This window comes from Tenrec ecaudatus, chromosome 11 (assembly GCF_050624435.1).
Source record: "Tenrec ecaudatus isolate mTenEca1 chromosome 11, mTenEca1.hap1, whole genome shotgun sequence".
Taxonomy (NCBI): domain Eukaryota; kingdom Metazoa; phylum Chordata; class Mammalia; order Afrosoricida; family Tenrecidae; genus Tenrec; species Tenrec ecaudatus.
In genome coordinates, this window is record NC_134540.1 from 70,900,334 (window position 1) to 70,919,161 (window position 18,828).

The 18,828-nt window shown below is 56.3% G+C and overlaps 1 protein-coding gene across 1 annotated transcript; it reads left to right on the forward strand.

Annotated features, from left to right (window-relative positions):
• Positions 1-1,942: 1,942 nt before the first annotated feature.
• Positions 1,943-17,596, forward strand: CNNM3 (cyclin and CBS domain divalent metal cation transport mediator 3). Its single transcript, XM_075563187.1, has 8 exons — positions 1,943-3,230; positions 10,048-10,191; positions 10,761-10,910; positions 11,107-11,276; positions 11,425-11,521; positions 11,850-11,962; positions 12,374-12,515; positions 15,568-17,596. Exons 1-8 carry the CDS (start codon positions 1,976-1,978, stop codon positions 15,630-15,632), a joined length of 2,136 nt encoding a protein of 711 aa, XP_075419302.1. The 5' UTR covers positions 1,943-1,975; the 3' UTR covers positions 15,633-17,596.
• Positions 17,597-18,828: the final 1,232 nt, after the last annotated feature.

Consider the following 18,828-nt stretch of genomic DNA (forward strand, 5'->3'; position numbering starts at 1 on the left):
CCATGCGCTTTCATTACTATAAGGCATTTTGAATAGGGATTTTCATAGTTAATGGGACACACGTGTCCCAAGGTTGCTCTAGTGCTAAGGACGGTGGAATGAAGCCCGTTTCTTCAGTCGCACAGTTCTACAGGCCCCCACCAGATGTCAGCGTGCTCTGAAAGTGGGGTAGTTGCTTTCCACCAAACCTGAGACAAAAGATGTAAGTGGGCGCTGTATGTCCCATGGACACACACACCACACCACCACCCCCCTCTACCCCAGCAGCCATTCAAAAGGACACCACAGGTTCACTTACTGTTGCTGGTTACCGCTGATGGTTGCCAGAGTTGTGACGCACGACAACTCCACGTGTGCAGAGTAGGACTGCGTTCCACATGGTATTCAAGATTGTGGGCTTTCCAAAGCTGCTCCCCAACCCTGTCTTCTGCTGTCTCTGGGTGGGTTCGAGCCGCCAACCTTGTGGCTAGTAATCAGTTCACTTAACTGTGCCATCCAGGAACTCACACACACACTTGTTTTTTCAGGGATGGGGCACTTTATCTTCTATAAAAACATGTTGCACATTACTTGTGGCCACGGTAGCTATACTTTTGAAACATTCCATTAGTTTCATGCCACAGCATATGTTTCCACAGAACCCTTATAACCATGGTTTAAAATGACAGGTGTGTGATGTTCGAGGGGCTTCAGAACGTTTGTGGGAACATCCCACTTCTTTTCACCCCATTTCTCCACAAACATTTTGAAGCCTCCTTGTATCAAACGGCAATATATGTAGTCTTTATTGTTAAATACTTTTATTGGGGGCTCTTACATCTCATCACAATCCATACATTCATCCAGTGTGTCAAGCACATATGAGGCCATCATCATTTTCAAAGCACTCCCTTCCCACTTGAGCCCGATATCAGCTCTCCATTTCTTCTCCCTTCCTCCCCTGATATGTAGTCTTTGCCACCGTCTCCTTAAGTTAGGACACATGGCAACAGATAAGAGTAAAGAAAAATACAAGTCCCTTTAGAAAAGCCTTGTTAGCAATTCCTCTGCCCACCCCCAATCCTTCAAAGGTTCTTTAAAGACCATTTCATACTGTTGATGGGTCAGACTGTCTTCTACCTCCCCAGTGAAGATCCTCTCCAGTAGAGCTTGATTCTGCGAGATTATTTCCCGCAGAATTAGTTGCTGTCAGTGGAGTTACCAGACCCAACACCCATCGCAAGCCTTTGTGAGCTTCACTTTCCTGCAACATATTAGTAATATGAAGTAGCTGCCGGGATGCAATGGTCTGGTCTCTTGGCAGGAAGGCAAGTTCCTGAAAGGCCTAGACTGGGTCTGACTTCCTCAGACTTGGACAAGCCTTAGCTTCTCGCTGCCCCAGTGGCCCGCTGTCGGTGAGCACTGTACTGCCAAGGCGCACGCAGCTGTCTGCACCCTCCCGTAAAGATTACAGCTCAGCAACCCACAAAAGGTTGCTAGGAATCGTCAGTGGGTGTTGGTGGGCTCAGCCCTTTAGGTCTAAAATACATGGGACTCTCCTAAGGAAGCGGCAGATGTGCATACTAGGTTTCAGGGATCCTCGGACCGGGGTTCAAGCCAGCAGCCCCCTCCGTCTGCGCCTCGTCTGCAGCCCGGGCCCCGGGAGATGGCGGCGGCCGTGGGAAGCGCGCGGGCCCACTCGGGAGGCTGTGCCTGCCCTCCACACACAAGCGTCCTCCGGACGCCGTCCACCCCTCGGCCTTACAAGCTGCGGGCGAACCCCGCCGGCCGAGAGCCCCACGCCCCCCATCCGCCTGGGCCCCGCGCCCGCAGCTTGTTTACTTCCCGGCGCAGCCTAGTCCGACCCGTGGGCCCGCCCCCGCCCGCCGCCCATTGGCGGAGGCGGCGCGAAGGCGGGCGGCGATTGGCCCGGGGGAGGCGGAGGGCGGAGGGAGCGGGATAGGCTGCGCGAGAGACCCAGAGGGGGCAGCAGGCGATGGCGGCGGCGGCGGCGGCGGCGGGTCGGCTGGGTTGGTTGCTCGCCGCGTTCTGCCTGGGGAACGCCGCCGGGGAAGCAGCGTCGGGCCTGCAAGTGCAGGGCTTCTGCCTGGAGGAGGACGACGGAGCCGAGGGGGCGAGGTGGACGCGTGGAAGGGTGGTGGGGGCCGCGCCGGAGGCCACCTTCCGCCTGCGCCTCTTCGGCTCGGGCTTCGCCAACCGCTCCTGGTCCTGGGTCGCCCCCGAGGGGACCGGCTGCCCCGACGACGGGCCCGGCGCGGCGCCTGAGGTAGTGGTCGCGCCCGTGGCCGGCGCGGGCGAGTGGCGTGCGCTGCTGCGCCTGCGCGCTGAGGCCGCGCGCCCGCACTCGTCCGTGCTGGCCGTGTGCGTGGAGCCCGGCGGCGCGGCCCCCGAGGAGGCGGCGCCGCCCTGGGCGCTGGGCCTGGGGGCGGCGGGGCTGTTGGCGTTGGCGGCGCTGGCGCGGGGCCTGCAGCTGAGCGCGCTGGCACTGACCCCGGCCGAGGTGCAGGTGCTGCGCGAGAGCGGCTCGGAGGCGGAGCGCGCGGCGGCGCGGCGCCTGGAGCCTGCACGGCGCTGGGCCGGCTGCGCTCTGGGCGCGCTGCTGCTGCTGGCCAGCCTGGCGCAGGCGGCGCTGACCGTGCTCCTGTACCGCGCGGCCGGCCAGCGCGTCGTGCCCGCGCTGCTGGGTAGCGCGGGGCTCGTGTTCCTGGTGGGCGAGGTGGTGCCGGCCGCGGTGAGCGGGCGCTGGGCGCTGGCGCTGGCCCCGCGCGCGCTCGGCCTCAGCCGCCTGGCGGTACTGCTCACCCTGCCGGTGGCCCTGCCCGTGGGTCAGCTGCTGGAGCTGGCGGCGCGGCCCGGGCGGCTGCGCGAACGCGTCCTGGAGCTGGCGCGCGGTGGCGGCGACCCCTACAGCGACCTCAGCAAGGGCGTGCTGCGCTACCGGACGGTGGAGGACGTGCTCACGCCGCTCGAAGAGTGCTTCATGCTGGACGCCGGCGCCGTGCTGGACTTCGGCGTCCTGGCCAGCATCATGCAGAGCGGCCACACGCGCATCCCCGTGTATGAGGAGGAGCGCTCCAACATCGTGGACATGCTCTACCTCAAGGACTTGGCCTTCGTGGACCCCGAGGACTGCACGCCGCTCAGCACCATCACCCGCTTCTACAACCACCCGCTCCACTTCGTCTTCAACGACACCAAGCTGGATGCCGTGCTGGAGGAGTTCAAGCGAGGTAACCGGGCCGGGGAGCCTCGGAGGGGGTGGCACTGCCAGCGGCTTCTCCCCCTGGAAATTTATGGAATCCTCTAGCCAGAGCCAAGGGCAAGGAGACCTGGGAGGACCCAGTTTTTAAACAAGGGAAGCCTTTTATTGTAAATCAGGTGGAGGTTTAGGGAGTAGATGAGAGGTATTCTTCAGGCCATGCATCCTCTGAATCAGCTCACCTATTGCAGCCCTCTCAGGCCCCCTTCAAAAAAAAAAAATGTGCTAAATGATTTGGAAGCAAGGAATTCCCCAACACCACCAGCAGCAGCTGTTCCTCCCAGGTCATTTCTGGGAGCTTGGACCTTACAGCAGGTCCAGACTCTTGGATGGACTTCACAGAAGGAAGTGAAGACTGTCATTTCCAGATTTTCTGTACACTTGTATCAAATTTGCCTGATCTATGGTGTTTCCAGACATGGTTAAGGTCATTCACTGCTGCCTTCCTGAGCCCAGAGAAGGGGATAACTTGAAAATACTTTTCTGCAGGTATGGAGAAAACATGTCTTTTTTATTTGACCAAAAGCAACTACAGGAGTGACTTAATCCCCTTTGCTTTTGAAATCTCCTTTTTCTGTCAAGTGCTCCCTCGATTCCCATTCCTCATTCTCCTCCTTTCGCTGTGATTCAGCTGAGCAACTCATTAGGCTGAACGTCAAACCTCTGAACCCTTCCAAGTGTGAGAAAGTGTGGGCGCCTCTGCCATCCCCCCCCCTTGCCTGGCTTGGGGGAGCCCCCCAGAGCTTGGTTGCCTCCTCCACCATCAGCCACGCTTCTCACACAGGAATTTCTATAGGGTGGTGGTAGGGTCACCCCAAGACTCCAGGTGGGCATTAACCTTAAAGCCACTCCCCAGTATTAGGTGAAGGAATGAGCAAACCCTCAGGTAAGGAAGCCTTGCCTTACTCTGACACCAGGAGGTGGTCTCTGAGCACCTGCCCCCAAGCAAGGCTTTGCGGTCTTGACATCCCTGTGGGATGACTGCTGCTGTGCACAGGCACTAGAGGGCGCTCTGCATGCATCATCCTTGCCAGACCTGGGGGTTTAAGCTGTTAGGCAGTTACTGTTACTATACAGCTGGTCTGCTGAAGAAAATGTCCCATGCAAGCACCTGTGTCAGGAGCCCTGGTAGCTCAGTGGGTTACACGAGAAGCTGCTTTACTGAAAGTTTCCCAGTACCGGCCCACCAGCTGCTCCAGGGGGCAAAGATGAGGCAAGTCTGCTCTTGTAAGGATTGCAGCCTTGGAAACCCCATGGGGTGGCTCGAGTCTGTCCTACAGGGTCACTGGGAGTGAGAGTTAATGACACCCACCCCCAGCAATGAGTGCAGGGTTTTTAACTCCTGGACAAGAGATGGATCCACTGCGTCTAGACAGGCCACCAGACTTGCTTTGTTTGAGGAGAGCAGGACCTGGGAGGAGCTGTCGGGCATTGTTTGGCTGCCCGGTGGTGGTGGTGGTCGAGCTGGGCAGATTTACGTGGTGGTGTGAAGGAGCCGGTAGAGAGAGGAGGCGCCCGTTGCACCTGCTCCAAGGGAGCCTAGGAGAAGCCACTGACCACACAGACGTCCTGCAACCCGACGTCAGGGTTTATGGAATGGTTCCCCTTCTGCTTACATCAGACTACTCCAGAAGCTGCCTACTGACAGCATGCTGAAAAGTGCCCTGTGCGCAGCCGGTGGTGGGGTTAAGGACCTACAGAGGAAATGTCAGGAGCCTGGCGGTCGGTGGGGAGTGCTTTTAGACCCTGTCTTCTACTTCAGTGTCGTCTTGGGGCAGATAGACACCTTTGTCTTTTCCTTGCTGAAGTTCTTCCCTTCTTAGCCTTTGCCTTCATTTCTCTGCTTAGGCACAGAGGGCAGCTGGCCGCCTTGTGAGGTTTTAAAACTCCATCCCCTTCTGCAGCCAAGCGGCTGTGGTGGTGGTGGTCTGTACCTGTGGGAGTGGGGGCCCCTTGTGTCTTTGGCGGGTCCTGTTCCATTTGCTCTTGTAGAGCACCATCTGTCTGGGGACTTTGTTGCTTGGGGTGCGCTCAGTCAGCACATGGACTTCAGGTGACACACTGACTTACTACGGTGTGCCTTCGTCTCCAGAAAGAGCTTTAGTGCTGTAGGGAGAAGCATGTGTTCTCTTTAGCCCTGGCCGCCTTTGTCAGCCCCAGCGGGATGGTTCAGGGACATTCAGCACAGGGACGGACTAGAGCTTTGGGAAGTGTTTGCCCTGTAACCACGTGAGTTCTGGTGCGCCTCTGGCAGAAGGCAGAGAGGGCTGTCACAGGGCTGTGTGAGGAGACCCATGCAGTGGTTCTGCTGCACATTTGTACCATATTCAGACACTTGCATTAAAAAGAGCGGGGAAAGGACATTCCAGTGGCATCAAGACTGTCTTACAAATTAAGCATTGTGGAAGGGGCTGCCTGGATCTGAAGCGTTCTAGTGTATCATTAGCATGCTGACTAAGCAGCCAACAGACCTTTTCGGAGGCTTGGGGCTGCATAAGGCTTGTCCATCATCCAGGGGGAGTGAGGCTCAGGCAGGAGCCGCCATGTTTCAGAGTGGTTTTCTGCTTTCAGAGGAGTAGTAAGGTTCAGTCCCTCCCTCCACCCCGCTCCTCCCTTACTGCTTTTTCAAGGTTGACCGCCGTTCTTCTTTTGAGAATGTATCGCACAAACAATAGTTCAAGAAGAAGGCCGTGAACGGGGAGGGGGGGGGAAGGAAAACGAGCCGATTCCAGGAACCCAAGTGGAAGGCAAATTTTGAGAATGACGAGGGCAACGAATGTATAAGGGTGCTTTACTCAATTGGTGTATGTATGGATTGTGATGAGTTGTATGAGCCCCAATAAAAAGATTTATTAAATTAAAAAAATATTTTATATAAATAAAAGTGATAATTCATATTTTAAAAAGGCCGTGGGGCAAGAGTTAAATGCTCAGCTACCAACTACAGGGTTGGCTGTTCGAGCCCACCAGTGGCTCCGAGGGAGGAAAGACGTGACCTGCTCCTGTAAGGATTGCAGCCTAGGAAACCGGAAGGGGCAGTTCTGCTGTGCCACGGAGGGGTCGCTGTGAGTTGGAATCCACGCAGCAGCACACGGGAACAGCTGCTTTAGGGGGTGTTCGGAAAGCGCGACTTGTGTTTGTTTACTGCCGGGTCACCTGCATGTGGTAGGTCCCAGATAATAAGACTTCTGCCTGCTCATGAAAGCTTGGAATCGGAGGACTCTGTTCATTCCTGCCCTCACTAGGAAGAGGGGCCATCAGCTCCCTGAAACCAGCCAGCTGAGGTGACTCCCCTCTGCTCTGAGCCTTCTTGAGCCCATATCCTCCTCCGTAAACTGGCCTGAGAGGTGTGTGTCACATGGTGGGGCTGCATGACCTTGTGGTGACTGCACCTGCAGGCTGAGGTCAGCCAGGCCATCACAAACCCGGCAGGGTGTCTGTCCTCCAGGGTCCCAGGCCTTTTCCTACCGGAGGGTGAGACAGACAGCTTAAAAAGGCCATTTCCCTTTGATTCTCGCCCAGGGGGTCCAGCATCCTGGGGAACATGTTTTGTTTTCTTTAGACAAAAGCCCTGCGGGTCCTTTGACCTTATGTAAGACCCCCCAGAGGGGAAGGGTCTTTTCCAGTGAGAGTCAGCTGAGCATGGTGGTTTAGAGAAATGGGCTTAGGAGTACACTGTTCCTCCACGCCCTAGGCTTGCACTGCAGGATAACCCACACCACACCCACTGACCTGATTCCGATGGATGCACAGTGACCCTGTAGGACAGATCGGACCTCCCCATTTTGAGGTTTCTGAGATTAAATCTTTCTTTTAATTGTTTTATTGGGGGCCCATATAACTCTTAACACAATCCATACATGCAAAGCAGATTAGTACATTCATTGCCCTCATCACTCTCAAAACATTGGCTCTCCACCAAGCCCTGGCATCAGCTCCTCATTTTTTTCCCCTCCCTCCTTGCTCCCCTCCTTCATGAACCCTTGATAATTTATAAATTATTATTTTGTCATATCTTGCCCTGTCCAACGTCTCCCCTCATCACTCTTCTGTTGTCTGCCCCCCAGGGAAGAGGTCACATGCAGATCCTTGTAATCGGTTCCCCCTTTCCAATCCACCCTCATTCCACCTTCCTGGTATCGCCACTCACACCACTGGTCCTGAAGGGGTCATCTGCCCTGGATTCCCTGGGTTTCCAGTTCCTATCTGTACCAGTATACATCCTCTGGTCTAGCCAGATTGGTAAGGTAGAATTGGGCTCATGATAGTGAGGGAGGAGGGAGCATTTAGGAACTAGACGAAAGTTGTATGTTTGTTTCATCATTGCTACATCGCACCCTGACTGGCTCCTCTCCTCCCAGAGACCCTTCTGTAAGGGATGTCCAGTGGCCTACAAATGGGCTTTGGATTTCTACTCCACACTCCCCTGTCATTCACTGTGATAAGATTTTTTGTTCTGGTGAGGCCTGATACCTGATCCCTTTGACACAGGCTGCTGTGTGTCTTCCATGTGGGCTTTGTTGCTTCTGAGCTAGATGACCTCTGAGATTAAATCTCAATGGCAGCAGGCACCTCGTCTTTCTCCTGAGGGAGTGCCTAATAGGTTTGATCGGCTCACCTTGAGGTTAGCAGCCTAACTCTTAACCCTAGGCCACCAGGGTTCCTTCAATTGCAAAATGGTAAATGATACTGTATGTCTCGAGCTGTGACAATTAACCCAGTTAATAAGTGAGGAAAGCACTTTGTGATGGCACACCAAGCCAAGCAACCCCACACACAAGCAAACGCACTGCCAACCAGCTGATTGCCACTCTCAGTGACCGGAGGACAGACAGAGGGAGCAGCTGCTCCCTAGGGTTTCTGAAACGAAATCTCTGGGTGCAGACGGCCTTACCTTATCTCCAGCGGGGCAGCAGGGGGCGTGTAGTTTCACTTTTGAACACCTGATGGCGGGCTGTGCCCCACAGTCGTGGTGTGTTGGATTTGTTGAAATGGAGTCGCCGCCATCTCTAAGTTGTTTTACTGCCTCGTTCCTTTCCAGGCGTTGGGTTAGTGGTCCCATAATAGTAGGTTTTCCCGGACTTTTTGTTTTCAATTGAGCCATCTGATGCGGGGTCTTCCCGGGCTGGCCACCTGGGGAGGGCGTGTGCTTGAAGGAACAGGGCAGCACCAGCCGAGTGGACCTGCTGACGTCAAGCCCCACCTGTGCTTGCCTCCTGGTTTGCAGTTAAGCGCAGTGTGCATCCTCCGTATCTGGCGCTGCCACACTAACAGACAGAAATCATTTCCTCGTGACTTGGGAGGCTCGAAGCTTACCCTCAAAGTCCTGGCTTGGTGGAAAGGCTCTCTCTCCTGCCGGCTCTGCAGGAAGGTCCTAGTCTCTCTCTATCCAGCTTCTGTCCCATGACTCTTTGGTGATCTCGATGTCAGGAGCCACCTCTCTTCCCTATCTCTGCCTGCTCACTTGCTTGCTCAATCAGTTCTTCCAAATCTCAAGATGATTGATGTAAGACACACCCTGCCCTATGCTTGTCTTGTTAATGAAGCAAAGGAAGCCTCTACCAAGGGGGAATTACAACCACTGATTTAGGGGTGGTTGGGATTTACAAGACATTTTTGTGGGGGAGAGAAGGAACAGTTCAATGCATAACAGTACAGAAAGTATGACTGACCCAAAGAAAGGAGTGGACTTGAGGTTTGTGCTGTACCAACAGGTTCTTAAAGCAGCCCCCACTTCCTGTGGGGCACTTTGCAGCCGAGCTCGGGGAGCAAGGGTTGGGGCTTGCAGGGCAGGAACATGCCCGCTCTACCATGCACTTTCCTGTCCTCCAAGGGGGCTTGCTGAGATAGGTTTGATCGTAGTTCCCTTCACCCCCAACTGTGATCTCTGTAGCTGATGGCCATGGCTGGGCCTGCACAGGCCCCGGAGACAGCTGGGTCTAGCAGTGAGCTACATGTGACCCAAAGTAGAATGTATTAACCTCTTGTTTCTTTTGACTTTCCAAACAGTGGCTACTGGGAAGATGGTAAACCATGTGCCTAAGAGTAGGGAAAAGCCCGGCGCTCTGCTTCTGAAAACCAGCCAGGCAGAAGGGTGACAACAGAAGGGGCGTAGGGTCACACAAGTCAGGGCCCAGCCTGACGGCAGCCAGCAGCACCAGCAGCAGCATCTCCCCTCCAGCAGGACACCTGTTGGCATTTCCTTCTGGAAACCAGGAGGCAGCTGTAGGAGACCCTGCCTTGGGGAGTCAGGATGGGTGGTCTTGTTGGGCTCCCCTTTTCCAGGAAGGCAGAGCGCGCCCAGGTGGCATAGTGGGTTACGACTTGGCCTGCCAACAGCAAGGGGAACAGTGGGAAGTCAAGAGGAGGCTTTATGCCCTGCTGGGTGAAGTTAGTCCTTCGCAGACAGACCATGTGTGTGAGTCCACTACTACAAGGACAAACACCAAGACAAAGGCAGGCTTCTGGGCGGGGGCCATTCCGTAGGAGAAAACAAAGTCTTACAGTTCTACACGGCTTGGGGGGCCCTGGGAGTTGGAGTTGGCGCCTTGGCATGAGTTTGGTTTTGTGGGGGAGGAGTTCTTTTTCCAGGTCACTCTCCACGGCAACCTGCTTCAGGAGTCACACTGTAGGGACATCAGTGCCCGCTTGTGCCCCCCTGGAGCCCCAGAGCTGTGGCTCTCCCTGCAGCATCTGCCTGCTGCAGGACCCCCTGTGGGCCCAAGCCTCCCAGACTCAGCCTAGTTCCGTGGCCCTGAGTCATTCACTGGAGTGTCCCCTCGCCACAGGGAAGTCCCACCTGGCCATCGTGCAGAAGGTGAACAACGAGGGCGAGGGCGACCCCTTCTACGAGGTCCTGGGCCTGGTCACCCTGGAGGACGTCATCGAGGAGATCATCAAGTCGGAGATCCTGGACGAGTCTGAAGACGACCGTAAGTATACCCCCCCCCCCCCCCCCGTAGTCCCACCCTCAGCCGACCTGGAGATCTGAGGGTGCACGGGTGTCTCAGAGGACACCGGATCGCCCGGCTAGTACTGCCCCCTCCCAGCGGGCAGCCCCATCAGCGGGGCTCTCTTAGGGTCGTGCTGTTGATTTCCTTTAACGGGCCTTTTCCCTGTCGTCTGCAACATGTGCTTTGGGGGGACGACCGCTGTCTCAGCTTGATGGCCAGAACCCAGGCTGGATGGCCCTAGGGACACGGGCCACTCGCACCCCTCTGTGTCTTCCAGCTTGTGGCTCTAGCCCCAGCGTGTTTCCCTAGCACTCCACATCTCTGTTGGGTCCCTGGAGGGACAGGGTCACCAGGTTATCTGTCCGGCGAGTGCAGGCCTTGCGGACAAGGGTCTCTCAGGGCCGAGGACGTGGGCTCGAGCACCTTGGCTGTCGTTAGCAGCTGCGTTGTCCGCTTTCCTGGCAGAGTGCCCATCTTCCTTGACACTCAGCCTGGCCAAGCGACAGGCAGTCGCCCAGTGCCTAAGCCTGTCTTTTTGACCCCCACAGGCGGCACCAAGGTGAGGAGGAAGCCCACGGCCCTGAGTGCCCCCCTCAAGCACAAGGAGGACTTCTCCCTGTTCAAGGTGTCTGACGAGGCATTCAAAGTAAAAATCTCACCTCAGCTGCTCTTGGCCACCCAGCGTTTCCTGTCCCGAGGTGAGGGTGCAGGCCCAGTCTGTCCCCTGGGGGAGGGATTCTGAGCTTCAGCTCAGGAGTGCCAGCTGGCCAGGGGGCCTCTGATGAGCACCGCTGGCGCCTTCACCATCGCGGGTCTTAAAGGCTGGTTGTGTGGTCCTATGGACACAGTGTGTCATCCTGCCCCCCACCCCCACCCCACCCGACCCCACGGCAGAGGTGGATGTCTTTAACCCGCTGCGAGTCTCCGAGAAGGTCTTACTGCACCTGTTGAAGCACCCCAGTGTCAACCAGGAAGTGCACTTCGACGAGAGCAACCGGCTGGCTGCCGCCCACTTCCTGTACCAGCGCAGCCAGCCCGTGGACTACTTCGTCCTCATCCTGCAGGTACCCGGGCGGGCGCCGCCTGGCCCTCCCCTCCCTCCCCACCCCACCAACAGGAATGTTCATCACTGGTTTCTCTGGCATTCGCCTCTAACAGGGAAGATAAACCAGCCACCGTGTGTTCTCTCCACACCCCCTCCCTTTCTCCTAGGGCAGGGTTGAGGTGGAGATCGGGAAGGAGGGCCTGAGGTTCGAGAATGGGGCCTTCACCTACTACGGAGTGTCTGCCCTGGCCGCACCGTCCTCAGGTGAGCAGCTGCGGCAGGCTCTGGCCGCGCCCCCACTCCAGGAGCTGCTGTGGATCTCCAGGCCCGGGACTGCTGCCTGCTTGCCCATCATGGAGCCCAAGCCCTCCCTACAAACAACCTTGGGCTCTGGCCCGCTGGGTGGGGTGGGGTGGGGTGGAGGGAAGGACTGATTGCTCCCGCCCAGCCCCGCACAGCTGTGCCCTGCAGGACCATTGTTCACCGTCCCTGCCAGAGTCCTGGGCCAGGCCTCCTCAGCTGGGGTGTGGTAAAGCGGTACTGGTGCCACCCCAGTGCACACACCCCTAGCTCCTCCTGTTCCTCTCACTAGTTCACCAGTCCCCAGTGTCCTCGCTGCAGCCCGAGCCAGCTGACGGCACCCGCTCGTCCACGTATTGTCCCGACTACACCGTGAGGGCCCTCTCTGACCTGCAGTTCATTAAGGTGACCTTCTGTGCAGCTCCTTGACGCTGGCTTCCCACCAGCTATGCGTCCCAAGGACTAGACCAGCTGGTCGCTTTCTGCATGGATGTAGAGTCAACGCTGTGTTTGTGCCAAGACTTTCTGGGGCAAGGCCCTACCCCTTGCCTCTGCTCTGAAGGGTGACTGGGTCCCTCGAGACCCACTGGACCTCTGATCTTGCCTTGTCTCCAGGCCTGTTCACCACTTTCCAGGGAAGTCTTAGTATCACTCGGCACAATGGCTCTTCCTCGTCCGTACCTGGTTTTGAAGTTCTTTTCAGTCTCTGCCATCTCATGCCTCTCCGGTCTTGTCTTGGCGCTTGTGGGCTGGAGGGGGCGGTGTGGCCTCTCCGACCTCCTCCTCCACACCTGCCATGTCATGCTCTCTCCCCAGGTCACACGGCTGCAGTATCTCAACGCTCTCCTGGCCACCCGCACTCAGAGTCTGCCACAGTCCCCTGAGAGCCTGGACATCCACATCGTCCCTGGCAGCCAGACCAGGCTCCTCAGTGACAAGACTGCAGCAGCAGCAGCAGGTAACTGCGAGGTGCAGGTCGCAGGGCGGCTGGACCCTGGGGAACCCACGCACATGTGCTCGCTCTGTTCACATCCTGCCCTGCATTATTCTTTCTCCCCTTCTCCCCATGTTGCCCCCCACCCTTCCTGCTGCTTTTAAATAACTGTTTACTCTCGGGGGCTTGTTGGGAATGGTCTGACTTGGTTAGGGTCTCATTGCTAATTTAGGAGCAGGATTTGGTCCCAGATAGTGGTGGCTTGGCAGGTGCTGTTCTGGAAATAGAAAGGTTAGGGTGGGCCGTGCTGATGCTTACAGCCAGTGGCGCCCAGGGCTGATGGGCGCTGGGGCAAGAGAGGTGGGAGACCTTGGGTGAGGTGGAAGCAGTCTGGGAAGGTGTCTGTTCCTGGGATTTCTAGACGACGCTGTGTTCCAACTGCGCACTTCAGTTTGGGACAGAGAGGGCCCAAGGCTCTTGCAGGACCGGCGCCAGGAACTGGGCTTGGCTCCCAGTGAGGGACACCAGCACCTACTCCCACGCCAGGGGCTGGGCCCAGAGCTTCACGTGCACGGCTGGGGCCGGCTGGGCTTGTCCACATTTCTGAGAGGCGTAGTTGATGCCCCTGAGGTATAGGCAAGGCGTCTGGGCAGAGGGGTCACAGCCAGCAAAGAGCAGCCTGCAAGACAGGCGTGCTGATGGGCACGCACGGTGAGCAGCTCAGGCTGCTTCGACCCAAGCTAAACCCGTGGGCAGCTTTACCAAGAAGAGCCCTCCTCAGACTACGGTGTGGCATGCAGCAGGAAGGGCCGGGAGCCCACACTGGGCCACCTGGATGCTCACCACTGGCTCCAGCTGGTTGGGGGGACGAGGGGGAAGGCAGACTTGGCTGCATTGTACCCTTCAGACCCTGAATTGTAGCCCCTCCTACAGGGTGTGCACTTTTCAGACGGGGGCCCCTTGTAGGCTTAATCTAGTTCTGATACCCCCTCTGTGGTGTGGTTTTATTTGAGGGGGCAGCTCTGGGACAGGTGTCTGGCAGTTAGGGTGAAAGTTCACACCAGCCAATTGTGGAGTCTTAGCACATGAATGTTGTAGAGCAAGCGTAGTAATTCCGATGAACGGGGCCTCTTGGACGTGGCTTTCCTCAGGTGAGCCAGCTCGGCTCACCTGCTCCTCCAGCTGTTGAGACTGTGGTTACGCTGGCGCTCTCCTCCTCCCCGCCCTCTCTCAGGCAGTGGTCGCTCCAGCGTTTCAGCAGTAGCTGCTCCTCAGGCAGTGTTGCTAGAGAAAGCAGTGGTTCGCTTGAGACAGTGCAGTTAGAGAACACACTGGTTCCCCTGAGACAGTGCAGTTACGGGACACACTGGCTCCCCTGAGACAGTGCAGTTAAAACACACTGGTTCCCCTGAGACAGTGCAGTTATGGGACACACTGGTTCCCCTGAGACAGTGCAGTTAGAACACACTGGTTCCCCTGAGACAGTGCAGTTAGAGGACACACTGGTTCCCCTGAGACAGTGCAGTTAGAACACACTGGTTCCCCTGAGACAGTGCAGTTACAGGACACACTGGTTCCCCTAAGACAGTGCAGTTAGAACACACTGGTTCCCCTGAGACAGTGCAGTTAGAGGACACACTGGCTCCCCTGAGACAGTGCAGTTACGGGACACACTGGTTCCCCTGAGACAGTGCAGTTAGAACATAGTGGCGCTGTGTGTCCTTGAGGGAAGCTGTGTGGTGCCGTGTTTAAAGCATTTGACTGTTGACCTCAAGGTTGGTGTGAACATGTCACGATTTCATCTGCAGAGACACTGGCTCAGAGCCCCTGTGGGTATAGAGCCTGCCCTGTAGGAGATTGACTGGACTCTCTGTAATGATCTTCTGTTCTTGATTTCCTCAACGTGTTTACTGACATTTTACCCCATTGAGGCTCACCTGCCAGCTTCCCACTCCCCACCTTGGCTCTGGGGCTATACAGGAGTTTGCACTTCACCTGCTCAGAGTCCCTAATTGGAGATGAGCTTGCATTGCTCTCCCTCCCCAGCCCCAGTCCTGGCTCTCCCCTAGTCTCGCCTGACGGAACTCAAACTCACTGCCGCCGAGTCAGAGCCGACTCGCAGAAGTGCCGAGACGAGCTCTTTGTGGGAGTAGAAGCCCTGTCTTTGTCCTGAGGAGCAGCTGGTTTCAAACTGCTGACCTTGCCACTAGCAGTCCCCTGTGCAGCACAGGGACTCCTTTTTGCACATAAGGGGGCTTCAGGAAGTTAGTGGGAGATGGAGTTGAGAGGTCATGGGATTTTTTTCCCAGCAGCAGAGGTAGGTGAGGGGTGACGGGGACACATGGCCTGCAAAGCCTGCACATAGTGGCCCTGGACGGAGAAGGGCTTCTCACCCCACCGCTGCATGCCGAATGCCCTTCCAAGTGCTCAACGGCTTTTCCGAGGCGGGCTCAGTCTTTCCCGGGGACTGCTCAGGGTGCCCGCCGTGCTGGGTGGTGGAGCCAGGTCTGCTTCTCTCCACAGCTGAGAGTCTCTGCGGCGCTGCTATCTCCCCTCAACAGCTTGTCTCCCCTCCCTCTCTCTCCCCCTCCCTCTTTCTCTGCTCTCCCCAGCCTTTCCAGTAGACTTTTCCCTCTTTGGCACATTTGGAAACTGCAGTTGATAATGACTGTGGACTAGGGCGCATTTTTTTGTTTTGCGAAAACACTCAAGGTAAATATCATCCCCTTCTCTTTGATTTGCTGTCTCAGACCAGAGTTTTGTGGATTTTGGGCGGGGGGGTGCTTCCTGAGACTGTGCTGTCTTTCATTTCTTCCCCCCTGGAAAGCTTTGAGGATCATGAAGTAGTTGCTCAGCCCCAAGAGGGGTGTTTCCTTGCCTAGGGCAGGCCCTCACCCCCAGTCCTGAGCCCCTGCACCCAAGCAAGATGCCCACCGTGTTCCTGACACAGCCTTGGGCTCCTCCAGGCACACCTGCCCCTGCCCATCCCAAAGCCCCAGCCCTTTGTGTTGGTGTGTGAGTGGGCACTGCCGCCTTGGCTGGCTCTGCTGTTCACCTGCTCTGCTCTCCCCTCTAGGGCCCCCCCACAGCCGGCCAGGCGTCCCTGCAGAGGAGAGCCCCGGACGGAACCCAGGTGTCTGAGTCCCTGCCAAGCAGCCCCAGACCTGGGGGTGGATGAACCAACCGCCGGGGAACGAGAGGCGCTCAGAGTCGCTCATGCCGTCCTGCCCGTCCCTTTGTGGCCACGTTCTAGATGGCCCCTCAAGATGGTCCCGCGCTCTGCCCCAGGCCCAGGAGCCTTCAGCAAGTCCACAGGAGGTGGGCTGCAGCCCTCTAGGCCAGCTTCTGGAAGAGCTGTCTCCTCTGTCATCCCAGGCCAGTCTGTGCCCACCCCGCCCCACCCCACCCTGGCGGTGACAGCGCAGTGTGTTTCTACAGACTCCCAGCCAAGCGTCAGTGTGAGGGCCTGTGACTGCTGCCTGTATGTGGTCAGGGCTGACCGTCCAGTCCTCACTGGCTTTTCGTCTGCCGGCCTTGCTGCGGGCAGCGCTCCAAGCACTTGGGGGTTCAGATCTGTTTCAGAGCACGTTCTCTCTGCCAAACCTAGAAGCACGGTTCCCCACAGGTGTGCCCCCCGGCTCGGGCTCCTTCCTGTGGAGATTGCTTCCCTGCCAGGCCCCGGGGCCAGCTGGGGAGAGCAGGCGCCACACGCTGGGCGGACACTGCAGAGCCCAGGCCTGCCTTCTCCGCGGCTCCGTCTCCGCCACTGCCGCTCACAGTATTGCCAGTTGCTGTTCTTTCAGAGGTCACACGGAGCAGCAGCAGGTCCGGCTGGTGCAGCTAATCTCATCGACAATGTCTGGTCACAGGTGATGGCCGCCAGGTGTCTGCTGGGCCTCTGAGCCCTCACAGACCTCGTGTGCAGGGCTCCAATGCACACAGCTGCGAGGGGGTCAGGTAGCTGCCCCCATCACCTTTCTCAAAAAAAAAAAAGAAAGAAAAACTCAGAAGCATTTTGTTCATCTCCGCTTCTTTTGTTTCTCTCCTGTCCCTAGCCAGTGTGGTCATAGAAAGGTGGGGCACAGCATTTGTCCTCTATTTAAGCCGGACCAGCATGCATGGGGCTTAGGCTGGGTCAGGCGGAAGGAATGTGGGTCCTTATGAGTGGGCCTGAGGGACAACAGAACGGGGCAGGGTTGGCTTTGAGAGCAGGCCTGCTCAGACAGCTGCCTGCGCAGAGCAGTGGCCTCCACTTGGCCGCACATTGGAATCGCGTGGCTAATTTAAATACACCTGGTTCCTACCTCCGGCCTTCCGGAGTTATTTTGGTAATAATCCTAGATGAACTGAAGGGTGCCCATCCACCTTCACTCAGCTCGTCCCTCCCGTGGTCACCTTTCACCACAACGGTCAATTTGCCAACACTGAAGCTCTCGCCTTGGTGCCATACTAGGAATTCAACCACAGACGTCCTCCGGGTGTTAACCTGTTCTTCCAGCAACGCCCCTTCCCTGGTGCAGAGTCCCATCCCAGATACCAGGTTGCATGTACCACTGTTGCTTTTAACCGGAGATGACTGTAGGTTCCTAGGAAGTCAGAGAAGCCCCACATACCTTTCAGACTCCACCCACCCCCATAAAGATGGTTCCTTTGTAGTGTACAGAACTTGCAAAACCAGGTGATGCTGGCCAGGTGGGTGTGTCCTTTTGCACCCGTTTACCTCTCACGTAGCTTGAGCAGCGACCACAGCAAGTCCACTCCACCCTCTGGCCTGTGCGGACCACTCCTCTCCGTAGGTAAGCAGGCAGGGATGCAGAACCTGCCCGTCCACACAGACGTCTCCCTGTCCGAGCAGCCGTTCCTCTGTTTTCCATGTAGTTGTGCCCTCAAGGATGCTGCAGAGTCGTACTCTGTGCATGCTTGGGATCTGCGTGTTTCACTCGCGTCCTTCTCTGGCAGTCCTCGCTGCTGTGCTTTCCCGTTGCTGAGTCACCGTCCCTGGTGTGGCTGTACCATTGGTGTCGCCGTCCCCCATCCGCCCACTGAAGGCATCTGGTTGGGCCCAGGCTCATACAAATAAAGCTGCTATGAACCTTCGTGGACAGGGTTTTTGTGACAGTTTTCATGTCTCAAGGACAGAGCCAAGAGTGTCCTTACTAGGTCATATGGTCTCACTGCCCTCCTCCAGTTGCTGCTGACTCACAGTGACCCGACAGGGCTGGGCAAAACTGCCCCTGGAGTTTCCGGGACTACCACTAAGGAGCTGCCATTTGTATTTCTTTGGCAAAATATCTGTTCTCTGTGCAGTTTTTCGGTTCTCTTTGTTGCGTTGGTCCATTATATGTTCTGGATATTTTCCTTTTCGGATATATATTTGCTCCCACACTGCAGGCTGCCTTTCATTTTCTTAGCACCAACTGTTGATGAGTCAGAATGAACTCCATGACATTGCTCTGGGCTTGAGGTCAGGTCACCTCTCATGTGGTTTAGTAGTATTTTTAAAATTTTATTTTTTTAGTAGTATTTTCATAACGGCTAATGACAATATACTTCTTTTCGTGGTGTATCTGCCACCTGTCTGTTTTCTGGTGAGATGTCTATCTTGTGCCATTTTTTAACTACAGTATTGAGGATTCTTTATGTATTTATTCTAGACACTGGCCGTTGGTGGGATTTCTAGTTTGCACATGCTTCTCCCAGCCTGTCACCTATCTTTCTCCCTGAACAGGGTCCTTTTCAGAACTCTGGTGTGGATATTGAGGACCTCTAGCTGGTCACGTTTTTCTGAGCGAGCTTCGTGGTTACTGGTTTCAGAGCCAAAGACTCATTTCCTAGTCCAAGACCCCATCTCCACCCACCCTGGAAAGGTTTATCGCTTCATAGTGAAGGTCCACGATCCACTCAGGTCATTTTTGCAGTAGGTGTCAGGGTTCAACTGTGCCCAGGCATGTCCCGTTGCCACCTTTCACTGAACGGCCTTGGCACCGGTGTCACGGCAGTTGGGTCTGTGTGGGGGCCTGCTTCCAGGTTCTCGGTGTCCTTTCTCCACATGCCTGCCTTCATCACCGTAGGGATATCCATCGTAAGTCAGTCCGGAAATAGGGAAACTAATCCCACCTTTTGGGGGCTCCTCTGTCTCTTCATATAAAGGTTAGATGGATCTTGTTACAGCTACCAAAAAACAAAAACCCAAAAACCTTTTGCTGGGGTTTTGAAACTGACATCCTGGCCAGGGACTCAGGGCAGCGCTCTGTCCATTTAGGTCTTTGATATTTCGTAACAGGGTTTGGTGGTTTGCAGCGTAGAATCCCTTACACATGTTGTCAGGTTTACTCCA

Bases quoted from the DNA above. Each gene is read 5' to 3' on its own strand.
- CNNM3 (XM_075563187.1), top strand. From the start codon at position 1,976: ATGGCGGCGGCGGCGGCGGCGGCGGGTCGGCTGGGTTGGTTGCTCGCC. The intron at 3,231-10,047 runs GTAACCGGGCCG...CCCTCGCCACAG, and splicing joins GCTGGAGGAGTTCAAGCGAG to GGAAGTCCCACCTGGCCATC. The intron at 11,277-11,424 runs GTACCCGGGCGG...CCTTTCTCCTAG, and splicing joins ACTTCGTCCTCATCCTGCAG to GGCAGGGTTGAGGTGGAGAT.